Below are 17,061 nucleotides of genomic sequence, written 5' to 3'. Positions count from 1 at the left end.
AAGCTTATATTATATATAGATATTACTTTAGTTTTATATAGATATAAACTACGAATAAAAAAGAGCTATATAAATATTCTTATAATAAATATATATATTATCGTATAAAGCTATATATTTAGATAAGCGGTAAGATATATATATATCTTTTTTAATATATATATAAATACTAATATATTATATCTAGTAATATTTTATTAGCTATCTTTTTATAGTTAATAGAAATAACTAATACTTCGCTTAATATCTTAATATAGCTATTTATTAGATTAATCCTAAGATTCTATAAATCTTCTATATAAAAGATAGTAATCTAGTTATAGGAGGTCTTAGATCCTAAAACTATTATTTTATATAATATCTTATAAGAAGAAGAATTATATATAGTAGGTTTAAATATAACTTATATTTAATATATACTAATTATATATTAGATTTAATCTATATAGATAGTATTAGTATATTTATTATTACTAAGTATACTACTAAGATTAATATCTATATTCTAATCTTATAAGATCGGTTTCTATTCTATCTTATTCTCTATTAAAGATCTTATTTATATTTTTTACCGCTACTAATAAAATTACTATATATTATTACTTATAAGATTATAAAGATATTTAAAAGATAAGATCCCTTTAGTTTAATTATAAATAAGTACCCTTTTTATACTTATTTTATACTATATATACTAATTATATATATAGAGTAGTTTATAAGATTACCTAAGTATATAAAAATCTTCTATAAGGATTATATATCTATAGTTAAGGCTATAAAGAAAATATTCCTAATAGCTAATAGGATCTTAACTTTAATTTTAAAATAGAGAATCTTTTACTACCTAAATAGTATATATTTAGATAGTATTATCTATAAATTCTACTTTAATTAATTAAAGAAACTTAAGAACTAGTTTATTTATAAGATATATATACTTAATAAGAAAAAATAGTATTTTATAATTATATATTATATATATATATAGACTAAACGCTTTAACTCTACGCGGTATATTAAAATAGACCTTACTTTTAAGATAATAAATAGAAAGATAAGCGTTTTCTTACTTACTAGAATAGTCGAAGAAGCGAATAGTAAGTAAATTAATTTATATCCTTTATTAGTTCCTCTACTAATATAATTAGTATTATATACCTATACTTATAAATATTATCGTATTATATTTAAAAAGCTCTTTATAATCCTTAGAAATATTATACGATAGCTAGTCCGTTAGGCCTATTAGGCTAGACTAAGTAATAATAGTACTTTAGATATTCGAATAATTACTATAGATATATATAAAAAATAGGGCCTTAGTATATTATTTATATACTATATATATACTATCTCTATACTAATTAAATTAAGGGTTTAGTAATTATCTTATAAGACTTAATTTAAGATTTATATAGAATAAGTATTTATAATATATATATATTATATACTCTATATATATTCTACGTATATTTATAAAGAAATTTTGTTTATATTTAGCTCGTTCTACTATCTAGTATCTTTATACTACTATCTTTCCTAAATAAGTATAGAAGATTATTAATAATTCGATAGAAGAGTAGCTAGAAACCTCGAATTAGTTTAAGAATAAGCTCTCTTTTTAGCTTCTTATTAGTATTTTTTTTTAATTTACTCGAATTCCTATTACCTAGTAGATTAATTCTATCTATTATATAAAAGTTAGTAAAAGTAGGTATTTTAAAAAGAATAAAGCTACTAATCGAAAGTAAGTATTATTAATTATAGTTATTCGGTAAGAATATATACTATTTATATTTAATATATAATTAATATATAAATAAACTAAAGAAACTTATTTATAATATTAAAAAGATAATATATAAAAAGATTATAAAGAGCCTTTTAGATAAATATTAGAATTAAAATCTTATTACTAGGATTATAAAAAGAATATAGAAAAAAGATATATATATTATATATTTAATATATAATATAAATATAAAAAGACTAAACTAATATTATCTTAGATCGATAGACCTACTAAATTATAAAGCGTCGAATATAATATCTAGAGTAATTTTTTAACCTATTAAATATATATAATATATATTATTCTATAATATAACTACTAGGGGGTTTAGATAGCTTAGATACTATTTTAATAACTTCTATAGTAGCTTCTTCGCCTATACTAACTTTCGATTCGGTATAGGAGACTTTAAAAAGATATTAATCTATTATTTTAGCTTTATTTCGATCTATTATCCTAGCTCTACTTTAATCTATTACTCTAACTCTATTTTAATCTATTACTCTAACTCCGCTTCGATCTATTATTTTAACTCTATTCTAATCTATTACTTTAGCTCTATCTTTATCTACCGGTCTTAAAAAGATCTTAAAAAAAGATAAAACTAAAAAACTATATTTAGAATAAGAGAAAGAGTATCTTATATAAATACTAAGGAATAAGAAATTATAAGACGAAGTTAATAGATTATATTAGAAATTAGGAGCTTAAGGATATATTTTAAATATATTAAATATATCTAAAGAAATAATTTAAATATATAAAAATTAGATATATTCTTTATTCTTATCTAGTTCCTATCCTAATTATCTTTAATATCTTTAATATCTTTATTATCTCTTAGTAGTACTACCGGTAGTATTACTAGTAATACTACTACTAGTAATATAACTCTTAGTAAAGCTATTACTATTATAGCTAGATAAGCTACTATTAGAACTAGCCCTATAGATATAGTTATAGGAGGTATATTTAGATTATACTATATAGAATTAGCTTTTTAATTATAGATATTATAAGTATATATTTACTCGATACTAACTACCTTTATTAGCTTTTATTAGGACCGGAAAGCGGTAGAAATATATACTATATATAATAGTAAACTAAGGGTTAGATAGACTAAAATAATAGTTAGTAAATATTAGATATATCCTAAGGATATACTTATATAATATATTCTATTACGCTATACTAAAATCTAATTATCCTATTCTTAGGGCCCCGGCTAGACTTATATATATAGTTCCCCCGCTACTATCTAAGATTAAGAATCTAATACTTAATTATATTCTATCTAATTATAATCTTAAATTATATTTTAGTACGTCTATTAAGATTTATAATTAGATTATAATTAATATATATTTATTATATATTAGTAATATACTTACTTATACTATAATATTTATTATAGATATATCGATATATAGCCGACTTAATATTAAATATAAGACTATATATCTAAATCCTATTTACTAGTATATTATATACGCTAGTATTCTCCTTATTTAAAGTTCTAGTATAATTAGATAAAGGATTAGCGGTAATATTAGTCGCTATAATATTATACCTCCGCGTACTTATAACGATAATAATATAGTAAGCGGCTAGTTTCTAGCCTAGATTATTATCTAGGATTAGTCCTATATATAAACTTAGTATATATAAAATATTTATTTAAATAGAAGTCTTATTATATATATATCTTATAAAAGGGTTAGGATTTATAGTATCTAAGACTTAAAGGTTATTAAAATTAACGCGTATTAAGCTAAGGCCTAGCTAGTTAATAAGATATATTATTATAAAGAGATATATAGAAAAATAGCTTATAGATAAAGAAATTAAATAGAGAAATATAAGAGTATATATACTATATTAAATCTATTTTATTTTAATATTAAATACTTTATTTATTTTTATAGTATTATAACTATAATTAAATTAAAGAGTAAGTAAGATTCTATATATAAAGAAATATTAGATAACTAATTTTATATCTAAATAATACTTTAAATACTAATATATTAATATAATTTAATAGAATAAAAGGAACTAATTTTATATCTAAATAATATTTTAAATACTAGTATATTAATATAATTTAATAGGATAAAAGGAACTAATTTTATATCTAAATAATACTTTAAATACTAGTATATTAAGGTAATTTAATAAGATAAAAGAAACTAATTTTATATCTAAATAATACTTTAAATACTAATATATTAAGATAATTTAATAGGATAAAAAGAACTAATTTTATATCTAAAATAATATAGTAATATAGTAATTATCTTTTATATTAGAGTATTTTATATATTCTATATATCTTTAGAAGAAGATAAAAACTATAAAAGAGTCTACCGATATCTACTCTTTCTTATAATTAATATCTTATTACCTATTATCCTCGATACTATTAATACTAGTATCTATATTATTAGAATAAGTACTTATAGAGTTACTTTTTTTATTAAAGGAAGTTCTAAAGTCCTAGAAGAAGATTACTAGGATATTTATAGGAGATCTATACTATTAAATATTAATATTACTTCTCTATAAATAAGAGGTATTAAATATAGATAATATATACGACGAGTATAGTTATAAGAGCTAAGAGTTCTTAGAACTAGGAACCGGTAAAAATAGTATCTAAATTAGATAGTAAATTAAGTATCCTCTTTTCTAAATATATATTAAAAATAATAATATTATATATAGAATATATACTTAACTTATATAATTCTTTTTATAGCGCTATACTAAAAATTAACTATATTATTAATAAGACCCTAATTAGGTTTATATATATAACTAGCTTACTACTAGTCTTTAATAAAGATCTAAAGCTTAATTATATTTTATCCTATAGCGATTTTAATAGAAGATTTAGTACTCTTAGTTAGTATAGTTACTATATTATACTATTATAATTAGTATATACTTAGTATATAAATAATATTAACTTACTAGCTCTAGGATATTTATTATATAGATAATAATATAATATAATTTAGTTTCTAAAAACTAAACTATATATTTATTATTTATTAATAATAATATTATAAATACTAGTATTCTCTTTATTTAGAGATATAAATATATTTAGCGGGGAGTCCGCGACGATATCCTTCGCTTTAATATTATATTTCTTTTTACCGCTAGTAATTATATTAGAATATATAGCTAATTTCTAACTAGGATTATTATTTAGGATTAGGTCTAAATATATATTTAATATATTAAGTATATATCTTTATAATACGTTTAAGATCTCCTTACTATATATATAGCCGGTAAGCGGTTCGGGGTTTATAGTAGCTAAACCTATAGGGTTATCGAAGTCTATCTATATAGGGCTAAGGCCGAGTTAGATCGTAATAGTATCTATACTTATACTTATAAAATAATAAAGATATATAGGTAGAAAGGTAAAGATTAAAAGAAGTAAAAAAGAGAAGGAAAGTACTATAAATAGACGCGTAAAATAAAATATAAATAATAACTATAGAAGTAAGAACGCGATTATTTAATAGAGAAGGAGTTATAATATAAATATAGAAGGAACGGTATAATTAATATAGAAGAGGCTTTAATAAAAGGAAGATAGTAGTAAGGAAGGAGCATTTATATATTATATATATACTAAATATATATTATATATATATTATATATATATATATTTTAGTATATATACTTAGCGTTTATAAAAATTATAGTATAGGTTATACTGAGATTCGTGAAGTATCGTATAGTTTCTATTATGTTGGGAATACTAATGTCTAAATACCCTGCTAGTACGGGTACCCACAGCACCCGAACGTATAGGTTCGGGCCTTGGTATGTCTTATACGGATATATATAAGGGCTAATGATACAAATCTAGTTATATAAGTGGCCTCTAGGATTATATCCTCCCCTACCGAACTAGAAACGGCCCTCCGTTTCTTCGAATAAAATAGGTAAGTAGACGTATAGGCCCTAGAGGCGGTAATAAAGGGGGTTTTCGGATATACTAAGTCTATCGGGGATAATAGGGTATATTAGGATATTAATAAAGGGAAGTATTTAGGTATATCTATATCCGTTCGGGGATATCGGAATATATTATCTTTTAATAAAGAAAAGTTCGGCTAAGTAAGACTAAGAATAACTTTATAAAGATTTATTCGAGATCTTTTATACCTAGATATTAAGTCGTTTCGGACGATAAAGTAATAAAATAGTTAAAATATATAAGATATAATAGTAGTAAGTTATTAAGAAGAGAGATAAAGAGATAAAGGGGTAGATTTATATCGAAGATAGATTTAATATAGGTAATATAAACTCGGTATAATTCTTATAGATCTATAATTAAACTAGTATAAATAGGATTAGTCTATCTTAGTAGATTATTATTAAATCTCTACTTATTAATTCTCTTCTTCTCTCTTTCGCTTTTAAATTCTTAGTTTCTTTCTTTTTTTTAATCGATTTTTATTAATTTTTATCTTTTTTTATTTAATTATAAATAGTTCTACCCTTTCTATATCTATTATAACTTAGTCCTCGGCCTAGATTATCTTTTAGACGGCTAAATATATAGAGCCTAAACCGCTTATAGTCCTTAAGGATAATAGGGATAATAGTTCGGATAATAATAATAAAGAATAAGATAAGAAGAGTAGTAATAAAGTCGGCTCGGGTAAAGACGAAGGGGAGCTAGTAGAGACTATAGATATAAATATTAAAATAGATAGTAAAGATAAAGATATAATCTCTAGCTATAATTAACTTAGCGTCTACTAATAGCGATCTTATAATTATAATTATTCCTAGACCTATTAGGACTACTAATACTACTATTATAGTAGTTCTTAGTCTAATTAGACTTATTACTAAAGTTACTAGGCCTATAGCTAAAGCTACTATACCGATAGCTAAGATAGCTACGCTTATTCCTAGTATTACTCTTCCTAGTCTACTCTAGTATAATAGTATAAGAAGCTAGTCTTATCTTTTACTATTTATTATTATTAGTAACGTCTATTAGGCTATATAGATAGACGATAGTATATCTAACTCCTTCTATTTTATCTATATAAAGCTAATTATTATTTTATAGGTACCGGTTATAATAGCGCCGGTCTATCTATACTTATTAAATTATCCGCTATACCGGCGGATAATATATAGCGCCGGATTAATACTAAGCGGGCTATATTTAATTAGCGGATTAATAAGCCTATCTATTTAAATACTATTAATTATATATAGACCGCGCTTAATTAGCTAATTAGCTATTTAGCTCCTATTAGTAGGATATATAAGCCTTACGCCTATAATAATAGATTATAAGGGTCCTATTATTTAGTTTTCTTAGAGGGTCTAGATATTTAGTAGAATCTAGCCTATATAAACTACTAGTATTCTAGTACCGGTAGTAAGTATTCCTTATATAAGTTCCTTAGATCTAATTTATTTTATATAGTTATTAATATAATTATAGATACTTTAGGCCCCGCTACTAATATCCTAAAATAAGTATACGATCTCCTATAATTCTATTAACTAGATAATCTTTTTAAGGATAAGCCTATAATAGCCCGCTATATCGTTATCTATTATCCCGCTAAAAAAAGAAGGCTATAGCTATCGGCCTAGTTCTAATTATACTAGATAATAATAATATTATATCTAGACCGGCTAGTATAGATAAGAAGAAGAATAAGGGTAAGGAAAAAACTATAGATAAAAAAAAAGCTATTATTATTAAGGCTACTCTAACGCCTATAAAGATATATAAGGCCGTTTAGGATACTACTAAGGCTAGTAAGAAGCGTATAGCTCTTATATCTATTATTATAGCGCTAGTCTATAAAAAAACTAAAGATAAAAAGAGTAAAGATCTTAATCCCCCTACCCGTATAAATACTACTCCCTATTCTAGTCCTATTTTTAATTCGAATCTTTATACTAATCTATTAGACTAGCCGAAGATTTATTATAATAAGAATAAGGAGTATTTTATAGAGTCTTTTAATTATATCCGGGAGGTACGCCGGCGTATATAGTATAATTACTAGTTTATATAGGAATTTACTATTTTCTAAGGCTAGTAGGATAAGGCGGATAATACTAAGAAATTAGAATCTAATAATTCTAAGGCTAATTCGGAAGAATCTATAGATATCTTCTAACGTTAGTTAGTAGCGGTATTTTATTTAAGGTCGTTCGGACCCCTTTTTTATATATTAATCTTTTTTTAAGATATTTATATCTTTATAGCCGCGGTTTAGCGATATTTTCTAAGCTTTACCCCTTCTAAGCGGCTCCTTTTATATTATTATATAAGTAATATAATTCGAATTATTCGATTTCTCTAGCTTCTTTTATTATAAGCTCTTCGAATATCTTTTAATAGTAGTAAAATAATAACTATAAATAGGCTTACTATCCGAACTAAGTTTTCTATAGATTTTTAATAAATATCCTCTACCGATTCGTACCTTAAGGAATTATTTATTTATAAATCTTCGGATTTATAGTCGTTCGCTTCTAAGTCCTACTCGTCTATATCTAATAAGCCTTACTTAGATACTTTATTAATAGTTTCTTTAGACTATTTTTTATATATAACTACTTATACCTTTATAATAATATATTTAGCTATAACTTCCTCTTCTAGGAATTTAGTAGAGGCTCCTAATTATCTAAATTCCTACTATTTTTAACGTATAAATATAGATAGGTCCGAATATATCGGTAAAGAGGGTTTAATTTTATCGAGGATCTTATAGAGTTCCTCGGGATAGCCGATCTTTTATCCGGCTTACTATAAGACTAAGCGGCTAGCTAGAGAGGCCTATAAACTAGGATCTTCGCTAATATTCGCGTCTATTAAGCGCGCGTATTAATTAGATTCCTAAATATACGTCCGTCTAATTAGGCTAAGATATATATATTAAATAGATAGGCCTATACGACCTAATATAGGCCGAACTATATACTCTTAAATTTTTATTTCGATTTATTTCGAATTAAAATCTAATTATCTAGTTTAAAGCTTATTTTCGTAACTACTAAATCCCGAATCTTTTACTTTTTAATTATATAGATAAGTAATAGTTCGTTCGCCTTTAAATAAGTATCTATAAGCTACTAGATTTACTCGTCCTTATCTAAATTTATTTAAACCCCTAGTTAGTTATTATTATTAGCGGCAATATATAGATATACGCTATAAATTAAAAAGAAAAGACTTATTTTCGTAATAGTATATTCCTATATATATACCGCGAATACTATTTTAGTAAGATATTTATCCTATAGTCTTATAGGCTTTCTTATAAAGTATTTTATAAGTATCCGGCTAATTAGGCTATTAAAATTTTCTATTTTTTTATTTATATAGAGATAGTATAGTATAATTATTCTATAGTAGGCTTTAAAAAGGCCTATAAAGTATTTTACTACTCCGGATAGAAGGTTTATATTATTATCTAAAAGTAGTTTATTAAATACGCTATAATATATATAAATATTATAGAATAAAAACTTTATAAGGGTTTCTTCGATAGTATTAAGGATTACTTAGGCGACTAGTTAGCCTATTATATAATTAATCGCTATAATAATCTACTAATTTTTATTTAATATAATTAGAAGGGGTCTAATTAGATCGATTCCTTATCTTTTAAATAGCTAGATACTATTTATTACTATATATTAAGCTACTTCTCTTTATAAGTCTTTTCGGGACCCCTAAGATACTTAATAGTTTATATATTCTTTAATAGATTTCTTAATATCCGCTTATATAGCCGGCTACTATTCTTAGGGTCGGATAATACTATTTAGGCTTAGATAGCTAAGATAGCCGAACTTATAATATATTATTTATAAAAGTTCGGCTCGGAAAGATAGTTCTAGATATAAAGAGATTACTCTATTATTATATATAAAAAGTAATTATCGATTCTCCCCTAACAAGGCCTATATAAATATATATATATTTTAAAAACTAAATTTATCGGCGTATTTCTTTATAGCTTATTTTATAGCTTTATCTTTAGATTTTATATTATCCTCTAAGAACTAAATCGTAGCCGCTAGTTATTCTTCTTCTAGAATATCTTATACTATTATTATAATAGCGAGATATATATCCTAAATAGGTTGTTTAAGGCTAATATTAGTAGATATAGTTCCGATTAGATTAGGGCGGCGACTAATAGCGTCTATAACAATATTTTCGGTATTTTTTCGATATTATATTATTAGGTAGTATTATTAAAACTCCGCGATCTATCGCGTAAGCCTCTTACTATACTCCTATATAATATTAAGATATTATAAATTAGTATTATTAGTAATAATAATAGTTTTAAAGCGATCCCTATCGATATACCTATCCTATATATAGATTACTTCTTTAATAATTAATAGTTCCTTCTTATAAACTAGGTAGTTTAACTCCGCTCTATAGAGTTTCCGGCTATTATATACTATTAGATATAGCTTATTATTATTATCTTTTTATATAAAGACTATTCCGATAGCCTATTTAGAGATATCTATTTCGATAATATATAGTTTATTCCGATCTAGCTATTTTAGAACTAGGATAGATATTAGAAGATCTTTTATCTTCCGGAATATATTTTTATAGGCTTCCGTCTATATAATCGGGCGGAATTTCTACTTCCTAAAGATACTATCGCTTTCTTTTAAAAGTTTATAAAAGGGTATATATACCTTTAAGAAGTTATAAATAAATCTATAGTAGTAAATAGCTAAATCTAAGAATTATCGGACGTTATAAATAGTTTTTAGCCGCGGCTAGATTTATATAGCTTCGATCTTAGCTAAAAGGGGCTATATATTTCTATTACTAATAATATAACTATAAAATTCGAGTTCGCGTATTATAAATATATATTTCGTAGGTAAAGCGTATAATTCTTATTCGCCTAGTAGTATTAGTACCTACTTAAGATATTTCCGATATTCCTCTATTAAATTAGAGAAGATTAGGATATCGTCTAAATAGACTATTATATTATAACCTAAAAGAGGGCGTAATATATTATTTATAATTAATTAGAATATAATAGAGGCGTTATAAAGCCCGAACGGTATAGCTAGTTATTTATACTTACTTTAGATTATATTAAAAGCTATCTTTTTAACCGACCTTTATCTTATATAGATTTACTAGTATCCGGCTATTAAATCGATTTTCGATAGGATTTAGGCGTTTCTAATAATATTTAGAAGCTTATAGATTTATAGAAGCGGGTATCTATTTTTCTCTATTATAGAATTAAGGGCCTAATAATTAATATATATACGCTATTTCCTATATAGCTTTTTTATAAATACTACTAAGAAACCCTAGGCGCTACTCGACTATCGGATTAGGTCTTTTTAGAGAAGTTTTTTAATTTATTTAGTCTATTTATCGAGCTTCTCTATAAAAAGACTATAGGTATTAATATTAATAAGTTAGTTCGTACTAATATAAACTTTATAAGCTATATTATATTCTAGTAGAAGGGCTATAGATAGTTTTACCCGGAATAATCTTTTATATTTTATTAGAATCTATTAAATTCTAGGATTATTATAGATTAGTAGTTCCGATTTAGATCTTTTAGATTCTTTACTTATATAACGGACTATAAAGAGATATCCTTTATAATTTTTCTTTTAAAGGAACTAGTATATCTACTAGATAAATATTAAATTAGTATAGGTCTTTCCGGTATAAATCGTTCGGTTATTATTTATAGGATAAATATTATAGGTCCGGTAATTATAATTTATAAGGATTATAATCGAGATTTACTAATTAATATATAAATTTTTAATTTTAAAGAAATCCTACCCTAGGATAATATCGTACTCTATAAGAAGTATTTAGGCTTTAATCTATCCTATTTAATTACTAATCTTAGTTAGAAGGATTACGAATCCTTTAGTAGTTAGTTATTTACTATTTATAATAGTAACTATTAAAAGTATCTTAGATTTCCGGATCTAAATCTATATACTAAGTTTCTAGAGTACCCGAGATAAGACGAATATATCGCTAGCTCTATTATCGAGAAGTATATAGATAAGGGTAGTCTATCGGTTTCTCGTCTTAATTTTATCTTAATAGAATATAAGAGAGTTATTAAATACGTTAAGCGAGGCTAAGAGAGATAATAAGGTTCTCTATTATTTAGAGAGCTCTAGCTAAGCCTATCTAGATATATTTATATAATAACTAAGATCGAGAACGTTATCTATATTAAATTATAATAGTTCGGGAGTCTTATTAAGATAGCCGACGAGGGCTTTTATATTATACGGCTATACTAGTTTTTTATAGACCGTTTAAAGATAGCCTTTTATTTTTATTTAGTCTCTTCTATCTTTATTTAGTAGTAATTATAGGCTAAATAATCCTTCTTTTTATAATTATAATATTCTTAGATCTCTTTCGAATCTATAGCTAGCTAGGTAGATAAATCTATAGCTATAAAAATCTTATTATCGATATTTATTATATTAAAGTAGCGGGAAGTAATCTTATATTAATAAGCGATAGCCTATTCTTATTTATATTAGGCGAATAAAATAATAATATCTTAAAATTTTTTAGACTAATCCTATTTTTCTACCTATTTAGCTTAATAAAGAGATTTTATTCTAATTATAAATTATTAGATAAATATTAAGTCCGGAATATTCTAGTCTAGATTAAAAATAACTTATTAGAGATTAGAAGTATATTCTTAGATTAATTAGTTTCTTTACTTAATCGATTTATACTATTTATATAACTTCTTAATAGATAGGTACTTCGCGAACTCCTATTAGAGCTATACTTTAAAGTCTAACTATATCTCGAAGATTTCGAGCTAGAAAAGGGCGCGGTATTTCTTATATTATTCTAATCGTTACCTTATAAGTCTTACTAGCTTTCCGGATATATATAAGATCTTTACTTAATTAGAAGAGTTATATCTAGTAAGCTTAAATAGTTCCTAAAAGTACTAGTTATAGTCGCGCGTCTATTTATATATAACGTTATTAAGGATTATCCCGTCGAAGTTATTAATTACCCTAAGATTATTTAAGAACCTTTTCTAGGTCTCTTTATCTATACCTATAATATTCTTAGATATCGGAATTTAGATCTATATAGAAGCGTTTAGAGCTATCCTACCTTCTTCTTAAAAAGAGGGAGGTCTTTAAGGGGCCTTCTTAATAGTATTAAAAGCCGCTATAATAGCGTTAAAAGATATAATAAGCTAGACTATCTTAGCTTAGGTTATATTAATAGCTTCGATAGCTATTATAAGCTACGCCGCTTCGGCTTATCTCTATTAGGATATCCTAACCCTTTATATAGCTTATATAATAATAAGATCGACGCGTCCTTAGTTAATTATAATATATAATTCGATAAATATATCTCGTTCTTTTTCGGTTAAGATATTAAGCGCTTTATTTATCTCTAGACTAAGCCGAGAGTAGACTTAAGTCTTAAGTATTTACTAGGAGATATTCTTAGCTATTTCGATTAGATTTAAATAGTTCTATCTTAAGAGAAAAGTGATTTTTCTAAATCTATTTTTCCCTTTATTAGATTAGGAGGCTATTATCTTCTTATAATAGCGCCTAAATATAGATCTTTTTCCGCTAAATATAGTATATATAGTATTATTATAGTTATTTTCTACTCCTTATCGGTCTATAGGGCCGTTAGGGTTTACTTCCCCTCTCCGTTCGGGGGTTTTTAGGACCCCTTTTTCTTCTCTTTTTCCGGGGTAGAAGCTATTCCCTTATTTTTAGATAGTAGAGTAGTTAAAATATTTTCTATAGTATCTTTATATTTAGCCTAGTAGGTCCGCTAGATCGTTATCGGGATAGTACGAGAGGGTATTAATTAGTATCTCTTAGGTCCGATTAGACCTTCTAGAGATACTATCTTATACCTCCCTAGGCTACTATAGGAGGTAGCTTATACCGATATGCTACTAGATAAGATTCGTGAAGTATCGTATGGTTTCTATTATGTTAGGAATACTAATATCTAAATACCCTACTAGTACGGGTGCCCATAGCACCCGAACGTGTAGGTTCGGGCCTTGGCATGTCTTGTACGGACATGCACAAGGGCCAATGATGCAAATCTAGTTACATAAGTGGCCTCTGGGATCACAATACTAGAAGATACTAATATTATACGAAATATATTATAACCTAGAATTAATATAGAAATAATATTAAAAAGTGAGTAAATAAAAGATATTTTATAGTATTTAGGATATATAAGATATACTAAGTAGTTATAGTATATTTTAGTGTGGTATAGGGCTACGCTAAGGGTTGGTATGATTGGACTAAATATATTTTATATAATCAAATGAATTTGGGTATCCCTAAGGTCCGCGACCTAGCACGTACTCAATATTGGATGATGATATAAGCAGGCTTGGCGGGTATCCCGGATCTTTTTTTCGAGTATCCCCGGGCTGGAACCCGACGGGCGACTAAATGGACCATCCAAACATAACTCTCTCATTGGTTTATATTGCCAGGCAGTAATTTAGATCCACTCTCACTTCACAAGTACCATGTTGAATCTATAGTTAACTAGTATGCCACCTTTGACTGAATTATTATTAGTTCACCTTCTACTTTATTTTAGACGGGCATTCATTCATTCATTAAAATACCTAGGCGAGATAAAATCAATTGGTATATTTATTATAAAATTGACACTTCGTATATACAGCGGTAGTAAATGTTGATACCTTGATGCCTAGCTTTTGCCTAGCGGCTAGACCAGAACACCTCCCTTGAAATTTCAAAATCAAATAATCAAAATAATCAAAATAGCCTGATTTTGCTAGCGTTTGCAAGTGTCAAAAATAAAGCCTTTTACCAGTATACAAATTTCGATATCTCGATATTTTGTGGCGGTATGCAAGTATCAAAAATGAAGCCTTTTATTAGTATACAAATATAGATATCTCCACGGCATTTTGTGGCGGTTCGCAAGTGTCAAAATAAGGCTTCTTATCAGCATATAGATATAGATATCTTTATGTTTTATGGCGGTTTGCAAGTGTCTAAAACGAAGCTTTTTATTTGTATACAACATACAAATGCTTCAAGAAGGCGGTAATGAAATTGGCGGTGAGGTAATAACCAATGAGAGAGTTATGTTTGGATGGTCCACTTAGTCGCCCGTGGTAGGTCTTGGCGTCGGTCGGTGTTTGTCAGCACTTGAGAAGACCTCGGGATATCTTCATAATCGACATATGGAAGTCTCGTACCCAATCCGACATAAGCACTCTCACTCTCTTCACATCTTCCCCGCATATCTTCCCCAGTTCGCCAACGGTCACTAAACCCTAATAAGTAGTCCAAGCTGTTAAATCAAATGATCCACTTCGTGTATACCAAGTCACTTATGTGGCCCCTTCACGCCACCTACAAATTGTCTTAGGCTATTAGCGAAGAGTCAAGGTGGTCGATATGTATAAACTGAATTACTAAGCGCGCCGTGTTTCCAAGGTTGTCCTTAGAGGCCACTCTTTTCTATATGAACCCTGCTTCTCCTGTTCATCCCACACAACAGCCAGGTCACCCCCTCTCAGCCTTTTTTCCTCTTACTCGGCTCAATCTTCTATCCTTCCTCTTCTGTGTGATCCCGCTCTTCTTCGCGATTAGGCATTGTTAAGGGTGTTTCCGGCAGTGGTTGGGACGCTTGCCTGGGCCGCCGAGGCTGCACTTGCAGTTGCGACGGTGAGACCGTCGAAGTTAGAGAAGAACTTGGTATCCGCATTCGTAAAAGGACCACTCTCAACTTGAATATTCGACACGCAGTCCCTCTTCAGCGCAGCGGAGCATGCTTTGTTTGCAGTAGCATCCGGGGAGCTAAAGAGTTGGCCGACGAAATCCCCGACAATTTGTTTGACATTGTTAAAGACACAGCCTTCAAAGAGACCTTGGCCATCATCGGTGCCCTCGAGTGCGTGGCCGGTGTTATCCTCCCACACGCTGTTGACGGCATGGAATAGAGTCTTGCCGCTCAGTGCAGGGCTGCGGCCCGATGTGCGGTATACGTAGTTGTCTAGCAGACAGATGTTAATGTCTCCTAGGTTCGTATAGACGGGGATCAGGGAAGTGTGGTTCGAAACACTTACTTGCAAACGTGATCTGGTCGTCAGCCCCGACAAGTTCCAATCCCCAGTATTGTTGTCCGTCGCACGAAGTAGAGAAATTGGTTGCGCCATTGATGAAGCTGTTGGAGACAGTAACATGAGCGTTCGCTTCTTGACCGAAGACGTAGTGACAACGACCAGCGTATTGAGTCTAGTTATAGCCAGTCTAGTTAGTATTCAATAAAGCCAATATCAGGGAAAGCTTGACTAACCGTAACATGGTCAACCCAGACATTAGAAGTGTTGGAGAGTGTGATCGCATCACCACCCCAGACCAGCTGTGGGTTAAGGTTGGTGATCATGATGTTCTGGATAATGATGTTGGAGGCTTCGACGATTCTCAAGCCTTTGCCGAGGAGGACGCCCTTGTTTCCGACTCCGATGATCGTCTTGTCTGAGTGGACACGGATTCCTTCGACTGCAGCAGTATCCCACTCATACTGCTCGGACTGTTTACCATCGCACCCTTTTCCGATATCGATCGTGGACTGGCAACCGTCTTCAAAGGCGCCATATGACTTGCAAATGGTTCCCTTCGTTGTTCCTTCCGTTCCGATGAAGTTGAATGTCTTGTCGATAACGATGACCTGAGGATCATCAGAACCCAGAAGCTCGATTAGATTCTTGACATCGGTAGGATAAACTGGCGCCGCTTTTCCACCTCCGGTGACTCCGGATGCGAACCCTGGGGGCGAGCCAGCAACAGAGATCGTACCGGCCCTCTTGGCTGGGCTGTCTGCAACTGCCACAGCCGCGAAGAATAGAGCAAAGCTGAATTTCATGTTGACGGCAATGACTGAGAAGATGCTTGGCAAAAATGGTTCACTTAGATAGAATAAATAATTGACGTTTACTAGAGGCAGTGGCACTTCTTAAGCCTGGGTCCTGCCAAGATTGCTGTTGCATTTTGTCGAGACTTGTCGAAAGTGTCTCAAATGAGGTGACGGAAATTTTTATATGAAACCTGGCTTTATTGTAGTTTAAGTGGGGCTGTGAGCTGATACTGCAATATTCGACATGTTCCTCATAGGTTTAGTTAGTTAACTAGCC

General features: G+C 28.4%; 1 protein-coding gene across 1 annotated transcript; it reads right to left on the bottom strand.

Annotated features, from left to right (window-relative positions):
* Nucleotides 1-15,513: 15,513 nt before the first annotated feature.
* Nucleotides 15,514-16,793, bottom strand: N7516_010004 (polysaccharide lyase family 1 protein; the record flags this gene model as incomplete). The annotated part of the gene is made up of 3 exons (XM_057222723.1): nucleotides 15,514-15,920; nucleotides 15,994-16,162; nucleotides 16,224-16,793. 3 exons carry the CDS (start codon nucleotides 16,791-16,793, stop codon nucleotides 15,514-15,516), a joined length of 1,146 nt encoding a protein of 381 aa, XP_057069944.1.
* Nucleotides 16,794-17,061: the final 268 nt, after the last annotated feature.

The sequence above is a fragment of the Penicillium verrucosum genome, assembly GCF_028828655.1.
Source record: "Penicillium verrucosum strain IBT 35672 chromosome Unknown utg000004l_segment0_segment0, whole genome shotgun sequence".
NCBI lineage: Eukaryota > Fungi > Ascomycota > Eurotiomycetes > Eurotiales > Aspergillaceae > Penicillium > Penicillium verrucosum.
The sequence above is the reverse complement of the archived record's forward strand: the minus strand, read 5'-3'. Positions and strand labels throughout refer to the sequence as shown.